The sequence below is a fragment of the Bacillus rossius genome, chromosome 2 (assembly GCF_032445375.1).
Source record: "Bacillus rossius redtenbacheri isolate Brsri chromosome 2, Brsri_v3, whole genome shotgun sequence".
In the NCBI taxonomy this organism is placed as follows: Eukaryota; Metazoa; Arthropoda; class Insecta; order Phasmatodea; family Bacillidae; genus Bacillus; species Bacillus rossius.
In genome coordinates, this window is record NC_086331.1 from 131892708 (window position 1) to 131909581 (window position 16874).

Genomic DNA, 16874 nt, shown 5'->3' on the forward strand with positions numbered 1-16874 from the left:
TCTAAAAAAATTGGTTGTCTGTAAAGTTGGTTTACGGACGATAGTTTAACGTGACGTCATAACAAAACATTGATGAAATGATTGCATACTTTTATGAATAAAACTGAATCATTTTTATGGAATTATCACTATTTTGTATGGATACAAAGAAGGAGTGAAATGAAATCTACAATTTAATTGATAAATTTACTTTTATTTGCACCCATTAATTCAAATATGTTTATTACGTTAACGAACAGATTATTTTAACTATAACTTTTATACATGTTTGCTATTTAACTTCTTCCAATATGTGTTATTCTGTTAAGGATAGGATGATGATAGGAAAAGTAGGAAATTAATGGGAGTGTTTCAAGTTTAATGTGCCTCGAAAAAGTCAAATCGATGGTTCTTCCAATCGAGTGGAAGAGAGATAGATGCGGCGCAAACGTACAATGAGCGTAATGGGACACAGCGTAATGGGACAATCTGCGTAACGGGACACTTTTTCGTGCGTGCAGCCGGCGTTCATCGATTTATTAGACGTTGTCACGTCAAAAAAGGTTGGAACTTCTGTCATGCTATTACAAAACCTTAACCCGCCTAAACTTTGTAACGAGACTAGACTGCAATTGACAGCACTCCACAGAAAAGTTATCGAGGCTCCTGTGTTTACACGATATGAGCGGGGGGAGGGAATCTGTTTTCACACCACACATACCTCTTATACTCTCCGACAACGCCTTTGAATTCAAGCGACTGTAGTTCCTCCTCAAAGTCTACTTGGCAATGAACAAGGCCAGTTGTTAAAGGTGGCAGGCATTGACGTAAGAGAGGACTGCTCCTCACATGAGCAGCTCAATGTGGCCTGTTCTGGAGTAAGCTATAGCAGCAGCCGGATAACAGAACCACCACTTCCTGACCACAGCTTTGTGCACGTAGACTACGCTATAGTTTGTTTGTAAATACTAATAATTTTGAAAAAAAGTGAACAAATTGTGTACTTTTTCTGCCTCAATCTGATTAGGGAAAAACTACCCTTTCCCAAACCTTTAATTTTAATTTTGATACTTCTTTATGTAATTTTGTACACATGACATTCAAAATAAGATGAAAACTATTGTTCACAGCCAGTTTCCAAAAAAATTCCCTTCAACTTGCGAAACGTCAATGCAACGCCGGGTACTTTATCTAGACAAAATAAAAAATTTATCTCATATTTCAATTAGGGATGCGTCATTTCCACCTTTATTCAATTAAGATTCCAATTCCACAATTTTCCTCAATTCCAGGTTCAATTACGATTCTAATTCCCAATTTTACTTTCTTTCTGAATGAAATTATGTAAATTAAAGCATATGGTTAACCTAAAGAATAAAACTTAAGAGATGTACATAAATACATTTTCTGAAAATTAACATTTAAAAAGCTTGCAAGTATTGATTGATTGTAGTATTGATGTTACCCCACCCCTTCTCTTTTAAAGACAACGCCACCATATCAGCACCTAATAATAAAATAATATTTTAAGTCTGCAACTAATAAATTATTTTAGCATCTGTTTAACCACTGTGGTTCACCATCAACTGATATGTGCAAAATACTTAATTTAAAAAAAAAAACCATGATTTTGTGTTCTTGTAAAATTCCTCTATCTTGCCATGATCTTTAACAGTCCTGATTGTTATGTTTCAACAGATTTACGTCCATGAACGTTTACACTGATATTAAAACACTAACTGAACATGAGATATTTTCTGTTTATTGTGATTCGAATTCACAATAGATTTAATAATAACATAAGCTATCGTGGTAACAGCAAATGAAACATCAACACAAATGTGAAAACAATATCTTTGTACACAAATTTGTTTACACACGAGAATCGACATGTTATGCACAAACAAGTTCAGTGCTTAGCACCCATTCATTATGTCTACCTCTTCGGACTGAACTCTCGTTACTATCCACTCACAAGGGACAACAGAATGTTAATTGAACAAAAAACGTAATGTATAATGTGATCAAATTATTAATTATATTAAGCTTTGACAGATAAAACATACATAACGTCAGCTTAAAATGAAAACCTAGTATCTCAGTAATAACAATTTTTGCAGCAGAAGGAAATAAAAAAAATGTTTTAAACTAATTTTGTACAATTCAATACATATCAAATAAATATATTTATTTAGTAATTATTTATGTACATGACGAAAGTTGAGATTCAAGGTTTCCTATCAACTAATTTAATCAAGAAAATATAGTTTTGAGATGCAAGGTTTTCATTTTAAGCCAACAATAAATGAACAATAATAAAATTTTTGCTTAAAAGAAGTTTTTCCTTAAAAATTTAAAACTCGGAACAATATCACACAACTTTCATTAAAAGCATTATTTTTCCTGTAAATATTACTTTGTTTGTTAGTGAAATCATTACGGACACAAACATTTCGATGACAGAAAACAATTGTACACTCACGTGATAGCGATGATCACGGCCCACCTTGATTGCAACGCGACCATAATCAGACACAGGCCGCCTGCTTCCTTCGTTGTTTACTGGGCGTTTGCAGAACAGACTTTCTTCTGCCTTCAACGGCATCATACACCATGCATCATTCTCTTCATCATAGTATATGCGAACAATTAGCTTGTTTTTTTCATCACACGGAATGAAATTTTCTATTATCACACATTTCTTCTTTAATTCTCTGAAGGGAAAAAAATTATTAATACAATTAATTAGCCTACCTTTACTACACTACTGACAAATAAATTAAAACAGTATTATTTAAATCTTAGCTTTTTTAATATTTGTATTTCCTACCTCAAAACTAAAATCATTGTAATACTTTGGTTGGTCATATATTTAAGTAACAGTTAAATATCCAAGATCACTCATGTTGTTATACCTTCAAAAATAGCTAAAAACCACAGCATGCTTACAAAAAGGACAGTCAGTGACATAAAATCATTTTCATGCATGTTTTAAAAGTTGAGCAGCACAAGAAAAACATGATATTATACATCAAAGGCACATAATAAATTCCAACTAAACTGGTTTATTAACACTGGTTAGATTATGTATTTGGTTAAAATTAATAGATAATACAAGTCATTAACAAATTATAGTAATAAAATAAATTGTAGAATAAAGTCTTTTGCTGGCATGAAAGTATGATGCCATGCAGATATAGCAGGCCATTTAACAGTTCGCTGCCAACTATACACATTACTCAATTCATTAGTCATGTCTGAGTACCAAGGTGATTTAGCGCACAATTTAACTATAGGAGGTTCAATGGAGGCCTCAAGCCATTCTGTCCATAACCATGTGTTACAAAATATTTTACTAAAATTATAAATTATATCATTCTTTACTAAAAATTACAATGTTGTTCAAATTATGAATGAATATTGTATTATTCTAATCAATAATTAGAAACTAATGTTATTTATTTTCTTTTCTTGTAAAAGCAAAATGCAAGGTAATGTTGTAGTAAGACATTCAACTCCCATTTCAGAACACCTGAGTTTGTATCCTTGTGCTGGGATTATGACTTCAGTTTTGATGTTTCACTCCAGAAAAATGGTGAGATGTTTGCTCACTTATTACAGGTCATGGCAGATTTCTTTAGTTCAAAGCCATGTTAATTCCTTTTATAGGTGTTTAGAAAATGTTTTAGCCTTGATAATACCTTACTTATGTTTACATTTTTTTTTAAATAAAAGAATTCTTTGTGCCCTTGATAAAAAAATTTCAATTAGTTTTTTTTATGTCAAGCTGAAAGTTATATGCAGCTCAATGCAAAACAAATATATATGTTTATTGCTTTAGGACACGTTATTAACTAAATAAAATACCACACATTATCTGCCTCTAGTGCCCATTATGTTGTAAAGAATGTTTTTCACACAACGGCATAGTTCAACACTTATTTTCTTAAAAAAAAAACCACAGCTTAATTTAAGTTTTAATTTGTGCACACATTTAAAACACACTTGCAAAGAAAAGGATATGAGCTCTAACATTCACATCAGCTCAATATAAGAAAATATATATAGAATGAAATAGGCTATTAAAAATTTGCTACGTAATATTTTCAGTTATCCTGTTTTACTTGGAAAATTTGGAGGTGAGATAGTCTTCTTTTGTGTGTATGTTTGCACATACATGCATGTGCAAGTGTGTGGGCTTGTAACGGTTCGTTACTTACACAAATAAAAAGATTTAAAGCGTCGATTGTAGTTTTTGTTTTATTCTTTCAAACTAGAATGCACAGACAAATCCAAACACTTTCAATATTCCATTCACTCGTTTCATTCGTACGTTCGCCTGTCGAGAATGCTCGCAGCCCGGGCGATAAAAATTAATAAACAAAAATAACGTTGATTAAGTCTTTCAACAATCTTTTGCAGGAAATATCCGAAATATGTGCGGCCTAGAACACGGCCACACCTAGCGAAAAACCGCGAGCCGCCGAAACGCGGCCTCGCCTGGCAGCGATCGCCCGACGACTACTACTGAACTCATGACACGTTTCCTCCACCAGGGAGTAGACGTCACATGACCTCACCGACCAATCACACGCACTCTTCATTCACGCTTACTGATACAAGCCAATCACAGAACAAGTTACAATACATGAAAAAACCTTTTACATACAGAACTCTGGGCTTCCCCTGATCTGTCTCTTTTCAATTTCACATCGAAATCGGGGACTCCCATTCTCGTTCTCTCTCTCACACCGTGAGACAGCAGTTATCACTCAGTTCCCACGCAGTGGGGAAATTACCATCTTTATCTCGGTTGGCGGGGAAGCACTGTTTCTTTCTCACTTACACTTACAGGCCTCTCATGCCTCTCTTTCTATCCATGAATCATTCCACACGTTAATGAACACTACAAATAGCAATTATAATACAAATTACTTTACAAACTTAAAATCATTTAGAAATAACCTGAAAAAGTAGGCCTAAACAGGTAAAATTCTAGTACAGCGACTTCTTTGTGAATAATTACATAAAAAATAGTATTGATTGAAAATGTCTAATAAAATAATAAATACCTTCTTAAAAACATAGCAAGTGAAAATAACATACATATATTAGTATCACTAACATCTGATTATACTGTTTCATAACTTATACATCACTCAAAAAACATTGACTTATTACTGTTTACATATACAAAAGAGAAGTTTAAAAGAAAATTATTTATTTAGGAGGGCAGGGTCTTGCAATGTTACAGGCTACATACCCCAAAAGATTTAAATTTCACTTATTTAGTGATTTCTACGAAATGTCATATTTAAAAATTAATCAGTTTCTAGTATTTTGTTTTCCAATATTTTGTTAAAGGTGTTTAATCACATGTAAACATTTATAATAAGAGAAAAAGTTTACATTTTATTTATCCTCTGTAAGAATAACCTAAAAATTCTCGAACTTGAAATACCTCCTTCAATTAAACAAAATATTGCATTCAAATAGCTCTTCTCAAATCATGTATTATTTTTATTTGTGTATTAAGTAATTTTGCAACATTTTCACAATAAAAAAATCTACAATTCTTTTAAATTGATTGCCAACTGTAAAAAATACATGTTACAGGTTGTTCACACAGATATGTAACAAAATTTACCTGACTTTTCCATTAATTATTCCTGACCATAAACAAGAGAAGAAAAGCACTATGAATGGACAAAACATTCATGTTTACAACAAAGTGTCCCAAGAATCAGAAGTAAATAATAATAATGGTGAATATTTACAAAATATATTTTTTCAAATGAAAATTCACTTACTTGAGCAACTCATTCTGTGTAAGCTCCAGTTCTCGGCGATCGCGATTGAACTCTTCAGTTACATCATAAATTTCTTGCTTCGTGGCTTGCAGTTTTGAAAAAAGTTTCTTCAACTTTCTAGTTTTCACTTCTACTTCTTGCTGCAAATTTGTGTAAGTCTCACGAATTTCCACAGCGGACTCTTCTTGCAATTCTAGCTGCTGCCTCATTTCTACTTCCCGTTTCTGCAAATTAAAAATTAAATACATATCTCAAAGATTAGCATGATTCAACATAATAACTTATAATAATAGAGCTGTATAAAAACAACTGCTAATCTTTTACCAAAGATTATAATTACATAAAGATTTTCTTTCATATAACATTTCATCTACCCCTATACAAACATTATAATATTCACCACTGTATTATAGTTTTTTGTTTCTTCAGATGTGATGCATATTTTAAAAAAAATTTCAATTCAAAATTACCCTGAGCACATTCCATTTTGGGATAGAGTAAAGGCAATAAATAGTACATATCAATAGGATTACAATAAAACAATTAACAACTGACATGAACCTTTAGGGAATTTGTTGATTCGTTAAGCATTTATTTCCTGCTTATTGTTTTTAGGTTGAAGTGTATATTTCATGAGAATTTTCTAAGAGTTTAGAAGGACATATAAAAAATTGTAACTACATCACTAATATTTTTGTTCTATATAATGTTAAAGCCGTTTCTTTTTAACTCTTTCTTAAATTAGAAATTTTGTGATATTCATCTGTACTAAACACATTGAAAATTACCCACCAAATAAAGTACAGTGTTTTCATATGATTAACAAACATTTTTTTTAGTGGCTACCAAACACATGTAAATAAATGGGTGGTAAAGTTAACTTAATTTTTCTCTATCCCATTTCCACCGTTTAACTCTAAATAAAAGTTTTGTCGAAAAGAAAAATATTAACAAACAAATAAAAGTTACAACACATACTAAAATAATTAATATTAGTATAAAAAGGAAGTCATTAAATGAACTAGCAACTGAGGTTGACAGTGAACGTGTTTTCTCTAGTGCTAGCAATTATTAATAACAAAATAATAAGTGAACATATTGAGGAATTAACAATTTTTCACAAAAATTTGAAGTAGGATAGGGAATAATCTGTTCGTTTTTATTTCCATTACGTGTTACTTATTATTTGTCCTTATGTGTCAATATTTTTTTGTAAACTAAATCATTTGGACAATTAGTGGTTTATGGGATGGATGAGATGGTTCTTATAAACATGCACATTTTAGTAGTAAATATTTTTTTCCGTATACCAAGTTAAGCGACATAACATCAATGATGTTGCTTCCGAACCTAATCCCGATAATTCAATATCTTTCCCGAATCCTATCCCGAAGTAAAAATGCCATTCCTGCCCACCTCTAGTAACAATTACTAAATATGAAAAGAGGCAGCTTGGATTCTTATTTTATGAAAAGTGGATTTAGTGTAGGTGAAAATGAGGAAAACTAATGTATCAGATGGACGACAGTACCTTTTGCTCTGCAATCTCCTGGCGTCTCTGTTCCAGAGCCCTCTGCTGTTCGTTTGTGTGGTCCACTATGTTCTTGCCCCCACACAGCAAGCTGCTCTCCATGAACGTTATCTGCGCTTGCAGTTCTTCCGCTTCCCGCTTCTCTTTCGCAATCTGCTCTTTCCTTTGCTTCAGTTCTTCAGTTATCTTCTGCTTGTCCTGCAAGCATTTACATATTTTAGATAATTTACACCAGCCTTACAGGTTATATAGTACTTACATCTAATACAATAATATTCAGTAAGAAATCCGGTACCACGCAAACTTTAGTTTTAGCTCCCTGATTTAACTTGTTACCAATAAAGTGAGAATATCAAAGCAATAAAAATAAATATAAATAATAAAGATAAAGATTTTAATTGAATTTTCCCACATTATTTATGTTTTCAACATGTATATACACACATAAAAGAGAAAATCTTGAATTTAAATTAGTCAATTCAGTCAATGGTGTAGTTAAGCCAGATCACGAAAAGTTGTATGTATTTTAAAGGCACAAAAAACAGGATAGTCTTGCACACTGCCCATTCTTCTAAAAGCATTAGCTACATTAAACACAAATAATTATGTATAATTAAAAATTTTGTACTGACAGGAAATAGTTACATATCAAACATATAAATATTCAGCATGTCACATTTTCTTAAAATTATTACCAAATTCCTAACCTGTTATTATTATCATCATTATTATTATTATTATTATTATTATTATTACTACTACTACTCAAAAAAAATACTTTGTTTTGGGTTACATGTTCAAACTAAAGATTTTAAAACACATACATGAAATGGGGTAAAACATAGTGCTTTCAATAGGTTTTATGAAATGTATAACTGGGGCTGCCTGTTCACTGACTTCTTACATCATGATAGTTGGGCCTGCAACGGAATGGAAACCATTGTAATTTTATTACAAGGCCACAATGATACTTTGGTGTAGCAGTCAATAGAAATAAGACAGTCCTTACCTCTGGCAGCGCATGGGCTGAAATGTTCAGCAGTTTCTTCTTCTTGTTATCCTGTTCGTCTGAACATTCGTCATTGGACAGCTCCGAGTCGTCACCATACATCTGCTTCCCTCCTTTCTTACCTTTCTCACTCTGCATGTCCAGAACTCTGTTCAACTGCTTCTCAGCCAGAAGTTTCTGCCAACACAACACATCTCTCGAAACTGAATCCAATTTCAATGATAGCTCTTTAAGTTAACACACAATCTTGCCCCCTAAGAACCAGCAAAAAGGTAGTTCAAAACTTACAACGAGGTTTAAGTAAGCAAGCACTTTATTCACAACAGTGTCAAACATAATTGGCACAATAAACAACTGACAGTGTTCCACATGTTCTCTTGTCCTTATTAATAACTTGAAGAATTCTTTAATAACAGAGCTAATCTCGGTGTCAGCTTATGACTGTTAACATGACCAGAATAAACAAACCTTGAGATAAATACGAATAAAATACATTAATCGTAATGTGGTCAGAAATATTTACTAAAGACCAAAAGTTACTGATTGCCTCTGTATTATACCACTCCTTTCCTAAAAATTAATGCTCGAAATGGACTCCATAAATATTTTTAAAAAATACAGAAAATTTACAAACTTCATGAGGGCTTCTCTGAATACGCAAAATGTAACTGTCTGCCATCCTGAGCCCTTGATTCTAACACAATTCAATTACAAAATGCAGATTATAAATAACGGGGTAAACCAACAAAAAGTATGACTACTAGCCCAAAAACTTGAAGTTATAACTTTAAAGTTCGCTCTGTTGTTTGTATTTTGGTTGAGAACTGTTCATCCTGAACTGTGCTCCGCGGTGCTCCGCACGGACTTCGCTGAGCTTCACCACGAAGCACAGAGACAACTCCACACTTACAATGTGAACCTGCATACGGTCTGCGTCGATACTTCCCCGTGTTCCCTGCACCTGGATAAGTTTCTGCAAGCCTTCACATTAGTTCCAACTGCCTTTTAATACTCTCGCCCGAGAGGGGAGTGTTTCCCGGTGGCTGCAACTGTGGGCCAATAAGAGCCTTCCTTTCTTCTGGTTGGCCTGTTGGTTTGGCCCATTGGAGCTGGGCTTCTGTGATTGGCTGGGAGTGCTGGCCAATCAGTGGCCTCTTCTTTCTGGTTGGCCGGGCTGTTTGGCCGGCCAGAGGCAATCTGTCTTTTGTTGGATGCAGGGCCAGGTTTTGAGTATTTATGAAGAGTGGTTCCTGTATGCTGCTTAATTTGTATCCACCCTCCTCAACATTTACATTTGATGGGTGTTTCAATATTTCTACTGATTCTTGAATGTATCTTGAATTTATCTTTTCTTGTATTGTGGGATGTTGGCTATGGTGTGGAATTGGTTGAATTCAATTATGAGCCTGGTTTCCAAGTCGCTGACTGATATGTTCTTTGACCCTTGTGGTTATTTGCCTGCCAGTTTGTCCTATGTATACTTTGCCCCATGAACATGGACTCTTGTACACACTGGCTAGATTTTGGCTGGAGTTTTATTTTTCCCGGACCCCTCAACTTTGTTTATAGGTTTGAGAATTGTGTATTTTGTGCTTACTGAGAATTCTGGCCACTTGATCTGAAATTTCTTTGATGTATGGAATAAAGGCTTTGTTAAGAAGATGCTCTTTTTTTGCTCTTGATGTGGCTTCATGGCTTTCCTAATTTCTGATTTTGAGTTACCATTTGCTTGAAGAGCAATTGTTAGGTATTTCATCTCTTCTCCAATATTGTCTTCTCAAATTTGACCAGTGTTTACAAAAAGCTAACCAACACAGACAAGTATCTACAGGAGAGTTCACATTATCTGCCATATCATAAGAGAACAGTTATTTCCACTTTGGACAAAGAAGTCTCATTTAGTGTTCACATTTTAAAAAAACTTACATTTTACATTTAAATTCAAAAATATATAGTATATTTATACATATAAAGTTCAAATATAATTAAGTATTCTTCTTGAAAATATATTGGTAGCATTTACAAAGTGCCTTGCAAATAAAAAAAATGAACTATAATATTATTTTCAACAAAATACAAACATAAATAAAGGTTTTTTTTTAGCAAATCATATGAGTTGAATTAAACTTTTCACTGACTCAAGTTTACTTCCTTTTGACTTCTAGCCATGTGGTCACTTGTTCAAATATCATCTTTAAAATAAAAGGCATGACTAGCTTCAAGTCTGGCACATATTTCAGCAATAATAGAAAATACTATGATAAAATTAATCTTTGCATCAATTAAAAGTGTAGTATGATTAGAGTCCTGGAAATATCGCGGATTCCTCTGGCCTCAGGATAGAATTCAAAGTTATAGGTGTGCTCGACCCATGTTTACTTTCCCATTGGTTGATTTCTTAGCGAGAACATTTTTATCCTTGTTATTTGGCACTACCTGATTCGCTTACTTCTCTCCTAGCTGGACATCGTTGGCTCACGGTCGTAGAGGGGCGTGTCCAGATAACTGCGGTCCAATCACGAACACAGTGCGACAGTGTGGATGTTTGCATTCTAGCTTGCGACTAAATGAATGCGCGAAAATTCCGTGGCTCTAAGTATGATACATGGATGACTATTCTGGAGTTTTCACTCCATGAGTTCCTCTAGTTTTTCACGTGTTGTTCACATATCATTGCATGCTCATTGCTTTAAAATTGTGTTGCAGCTGCAGTCTCTTATGTCTGCAGCAGGCATGCGTTATCTGTTCAAATCTGATGCAGAGAATGAAGTAGAAAAACAACAGTGTTCAAAAGTGGCATAAGTAAAAAATATGACATTGATTGACCCCCATCGATTTTCAATACAGTCAACATTAGAATCAAGGAAGCCAAGAATAAATTTGGACAACACTATTAATAATCTGGATGAATTCAATGTCACAATAGCACTTAATGAGTAAAACAGTCATCCAATTTATTTATTTATTTTGTTCCCCAGGTTTGCTCTCTCATGCCCAGATAGTTATTAAGAGCATAAATCTGAAGCAAGCAATCACTCATCACTGTACAATGCAAGCTGAACATATCAAGGTAGAGATAATTGGCCATAACCAGTATACAGGCTAGGAACAGCAGCAAAGTGAAAGTAACAATACTAATATAGCTTACAGCACACTTGTGCTTACCTTCAGCCGAGAAATCTCTTGTTGGTATTCTCTCAACAATGCATCTTTAGGATCTTCATTCACTCTAGGCTTATTTTTAATGTTTTTCGCTCGATTGGCATACCTCAGGGTAGTCAGACTTTCATCATAGTTATAACTTGCTGGACCAATGTTTGCAATCATCACAGTCTTTGAATTTCCTCCCAAAGAATCTAAAACAATTGGGAATTATTACACAAACAATGAAAAAATAAATTATGCTTAAGTGCTAGACTATTTTGGAAATTGATTGCATATGTGCATGTGTGCGTTTCCTAGAAAAGTGAAACATGTAGAATACAAACTCATTTACTTATATCTGTGAATAACCCAAATTGATTCAGAGGATCAAACTTAAATAATATCAAAGAGAACTAGAACCTACAACTTAACATTTCAGAACATAAAAATAAATTTTTGAGGGCACTACAGGCAGAGTTATTGCTTTAATCGGTGTGCACAAATGTACACATATTTGTAGAAATCAATAGGTTTTAAACGTGCTTTGTTCAATATGAAAGTCATTTTCTGTAAGTATGTTCTCTTATATTGTTCCCAAATCTCTGGTCAACCAGGATTTTTGTTATTTCGGAAAAGCTCCAGTTCCAAACGATCTGATGCACAAGTTCTACTATACATGAAGTACTGAAAATATTGAAATTGTATAAATCACTATGACCAACTATAGATAGCTGATCTGAAATGATGTTCTAACATCACACATTACTACAGTATCACTGCTATAAAATACTGTAGAACACAACAAATACAAAATTGCGCATGAAATTACCAAGATTGTGAAAGCTCACACACCTTGCAATATCCTGGTTAATTTTGAATCCCGATATGGAATGTGTGAAGTTTTGCCATCCACCAAAGCTGATATAACATTTCCTAAAGCTGACAAGGAAAGATTAATCTTAGAAGCTTCTTTAAGTCTTTCGCCCTGAAAAAAAAAAAAATACAATATGAATAAACAAAAGGAATATAATATAACTTAGCACTATACACAACATTTAAAAAAGTTTTTTTTTTACAAAAAACATGAAAATTCTGTAATACAATATTAAAAAAATAGGGAAAAAGCTATGTTTCACAAGACAATACTCAACTTCTAAAGCTAACATTAAAGATTTACAATAATACACACAAAATACACATCAAGTCACTGTGAGAAGTGAATTGAAAAAGAGTTACGGAAAATTCAGGAATAACATTTCTTTGTTGAACTTATCTTATAATTTTAAAACAATTGTCAACAGGATGCTCAATACTCACTCAAATTTTCTGATGTATCTATTTAAGGATGGCGAAAAATAAAATATATGGCATTATCTTTGTTGGTAATGTGTATCTTCTACAAAATTCTGCTACAATATCGCTATCAATTTTTAACAACAATTAATATCAAAATATTATCTTTGAAAGATTTGTGCGATGGGAGTGCATGACGATGTAAGTTTTTGGACATACACCATTGCTAAGCTCATGTATGTCTGTAGAAGAAAACTACAAAAAACCCAAAAGACAAAAACAAAAACACAAATTAAGCAAAATATTGCTGTTGTCAATAGGATATAAACACCACATAATATTCCATAACAGGAATATGGTCAAAAAACAAAGAAAAACAAAGAAAAATGGACTAACAGAATGAAAAAAAAAAACACAAATGATGACAGCACAAAAATATTGAACCCAAAAAAATTCAGTCCATTTTTCTTTGTTTGTTGACCATATTCCTGTTATGGAATATTATGTGGTGTTTATATCCTATTGACAAAAGCAATTTTTTGCTTGATTTGTGTTTTTGTTTTTGTCTTTTGAGTATTTTGTAGTTTTCTTCTAAGACATACATGAGCTTAGCAATGTCGTATGTCCAAAAACTTACATCAAGTCAATAAATAACAAGTTAAAAATTTGAGAAAATGACATCAATGAGCTTGTATGTCTACACTATATGCATGCTGAATTGTCTTTAGCACAAGTCTTTTCCAATCATTGCTTTGTGTGCATGGGTATTGGCTTCTACCTTTTGTATGCTATTTGTATCCTTTGTAATCCACTTTCTCCATGGTGGTGTTTACCGTCACTGGATATCTCTTGCATATGCATGTATGATGCTATTTTATCTGAGCCATTTCTTTTTCATCTTTTCAGGCATGTGTCGACAGCATAAGAGTTCTTTGAATAAAAACTATCAGAGATCTTGAGAGTTCACTTAAGTCTGTGGCTGTCTATTGCAAATAATGTGGCAGCTTTTCCTTTCTAGTAACTTTAACTCAATTTAATATTTTTCTTTTTGGACATTGCCATGAAAAGTTTTGTTTCAGTCAGAACTCTTTCTGACTTTTAGCTTTTTTAAATTACTGTGTGAGCGTGACAAAGTTGGACGACCCTTCTGTTTTGTACAGCCCTGTCAAGTCAGGCGCAGTAAAACAACGCAAATTGAGGCACAGAATATTTATGAAGTGTATTAATTTTACACAGAGCTAGCAAATGGACTGTTCAAATATTTATGGTTAAATTTTTTTATATAAGGACCCATTTCATTTATTTAAATGATATGTTTATCAAAAAATTTTAATGTCCCATGTGTGGTTACAAGTAGGCATACAAAATTACCTTCAGGTATGTCTTAATAAATTATTCTTACACACCCTGACTCCCATTGGTTCTCTTAACTTTTACTGCATGGCCTGACAACAGAGTTATAAGTGTATCATGACATTGATGTAGGCTTTTGGACATACGCCATTGCTTATCATGACAGTTTTAATACTAACAGTGTTAAATATCTCAATCCATTGGTGGATAATAAAGTAGGCACGTCAAAAAGGAAAAAAAGTTGTCAAATTATAATATTAATTTGAAATGTTTTTTGTATGTGTGTTTCTGTTTTCTGGCCCTCTGTTGGATTTCAAAAAGTATTTCTGTCCCTTGAGAGGTGTGAATTTTTCCATACTGAGCCTACAGTCAGCATACTAATATAAATAAATTAATTCTAACTGATTCTATTTAGGTGATTTTAAAAGAAACCAGAATGCTAACTGTATTTAAACCAGTTGAGGTTAGTTACCATCTGCTTAAAAACAGCAAAGTAATTTTGCTGCAGGTAAAAATATGCAAAATCAGAAAGTCTCAAGGCAAGAGTTATGGCCAAACTAAAAACAAAGTACCTAGCTATTTTTTTTAATTAGCGTCCAACTTACCGTTGCTCCCGTTTTACTCTGCCTTTCACTGCCAGCGAGATCCACCAAATTCAGCTTCCCCACACGAATAACCTTTTTTAATGCTGCTCCCGTTGCTCCCATTTCAATAGTTACCATGAATATGGCGTGAGAACGGGAACTATGTTCGTTCATGTTTGTAGCTCTGAAACAAAAAAATATCCATTCATATGCCTAGCTGACACACCTTTTTTTTTCAAACTCACAATTTATAAGTTTGACATAGAATTCGACTAAAAATCAAGTACAGTAGAACCTTGATTAACCGGGGTAATGGGGGGGGGGGGGGGGGAAGGTAAGCAAAGATAAGCGAAAATCACGGATAGTCAAATTCAAATGTATTTATTATACAATACAGCCAAATTTCGTAAGTAATTTATACACTGGCAATTCTAGTATTGTCAGTTCACTTCTACTTTTAATACATACTTAGTTTTTAGTTTTACTTCTTTCTTGTCCCTTCCCTAATGAATTACACTTTGTGGGGTTTCTACCCCCCCCCCCCCCCCCCAAACCCTTCAAAAAAAAGTTTAATTTTTAATTGAGAACCTGGTTAACCGAATGCTCAGTTAATCGGGTCACGGATAATTGAATTTCTACGGTAAAAACTTTCAAGAGTTTAGATTTAATAACAAACCTCACTTATTCATGAATCAAAAAGTAAAGGTTTCATAACATTACTGTAGACTAAGGTAAGTAACTCCTATAAATTGACTTCACAAATACAGCTACATATGACAAGTTAGTGTCATGTCACCACCAACATTCTTTTCAACATTTCAAGAACAGCAATTAATTTGAAGCAAGAACATGAAATGTGCTACCAAAAATTATTATTTCATCAATTTAACCATTATTTTTTAATTTTTCCACAAAAAAATATTTTCCACTAAATTTGAGTTAGAACAATAGATCTGAAGATAGTTCACAAAATATTTAGAGGAAATTGAAGTGACATAAAAGAAAATAAGTATAAATTTCTTATGGGCTATATGATTATAAGAGCTGAAAAACAAAGAAAGTATTTCTGCGCTCCAACATACATCTTGCTCAAAATCATAAAAAAAAAAATTAAAATGATGAACATGGCACAGTTGAAAAAATACTTAGCTAAACTGGTGTATTATATACAGCAGGGCAAAATTTGTGTGTGCAAGTGTGCATGCATATGTGTGCACATGTGTGTGTGTGCATGTGTGCATATATAAAATGTTCAACATGTCCATGATACCTGGTTTAATACTGCTTTTTTTTTAATTTGCTTCGATCACATTAATTTTGATGTACAAGAACTTACAGCTTTGTATATAAATATTAAAGAGTAATTGACAAAATTCCTTACATTTTAGTATGAAATAAATATTGGTATTTGGTAAGAAATTTATTGAAACATTTCTAAACCTGTTTCAGTTAAGTCATGCAGGATAGCAAAAACATTAATTCTGACCTACAGAGACAATTACTTACCCAATACTTCTGTTCATATTTCCAAGGAACATGACCTGTTCAATGTCATGGACACTTTTGCACACAAACGATGAAATATCTTTGACATAAACTCCAACATCTGGCTTCTCTCTGAGTTCAAGGTGTTGTGCGTGGTCTGGATTTAAAAGGTCCCTTAAAAAGATCAAAATTACAGTTCTATTAAGATACAAGATAACTAAAAATTTGTCTAAGTAACACACCCTGTTTAAAACACACAAACATTGCCATATGAACTGTCCAAAATGAGCTTATAAATAAATTAGGTTCAGATAAAATAATGACTTGGTTACGAGGCAGAAAAAAATATATAAATGTTGATACGTTTTTGAGGAGTGGTACATAGTTATAATAGTAACTAATATCTGCAAAAATATGAATGCTCACCTTATTTCTTCCTGGTATATTTCCAGGTATGATGCATGAACTAAATACTGCATATTTGATGAGCGGGATATATAATTGAAAATTTGCTCAAAAGATTTTGGTATAACACCCTTTTGAGAAGAATCTGACTTCGAACCTGTGAGTATTCACACAAATTAGTTACTCTCCTTATAAAATAACAAAACTTATTGTTTCAAAACTTAAATTAATTGATGTAAAAATATGACAATGAATTTTTTTATGCAAGCAATTTTCATCTG

General features: G+C 33.0%; 1 protein-coding gene across 3 annotated transcripts in view; it reads right to left on the reverse strand.

Annotated features, from left to right (window-relative positions):
* LOC134529845 (kinesin-like protein KIF3B) overlaps positions 1–16874 on the reverse strand; it is a 50707-nt gene that overhangs the window by 18438 nt on the left and 15395 nt on the right. For 2 of the 3 annotated variants that reach the window (XM_063364350.1, XM_063364351.1), the window contains exons 6-14: positions 16615–16750; positions 16210–16362; positions 14725–14887; positions 12326–12458; positions 11495–11685; positions 8330–8506; positions 7321–7518; positions 5790–6013; positions 2462–2693 (exon numbers count right to left, since the gene is read on the reverse strand). In XM_063364350.1, coding sequence (XP_063220420.1) covers positions 2462–2693; positions 5790–6013; positions 7321–7518; positions 8330–8506; positions 11495–11685; positions 12326–12458; positions 14725–14887; positions 16210–16362; positions 16615–16750 — 1607 coding nt within the window. The remainder of the gene's footprint in view (positions 1–2461; positions 2694–5789; positions 6014–7320; positions 7519–8329; positions 8507–11494; positions 11686–12325; positions 12459–14724; positions 14888–16209; positions 16363–16614; positions 16751–16874) is intronic. The other variant, XM_063364352.1, reaches the window with a different exon arrangement.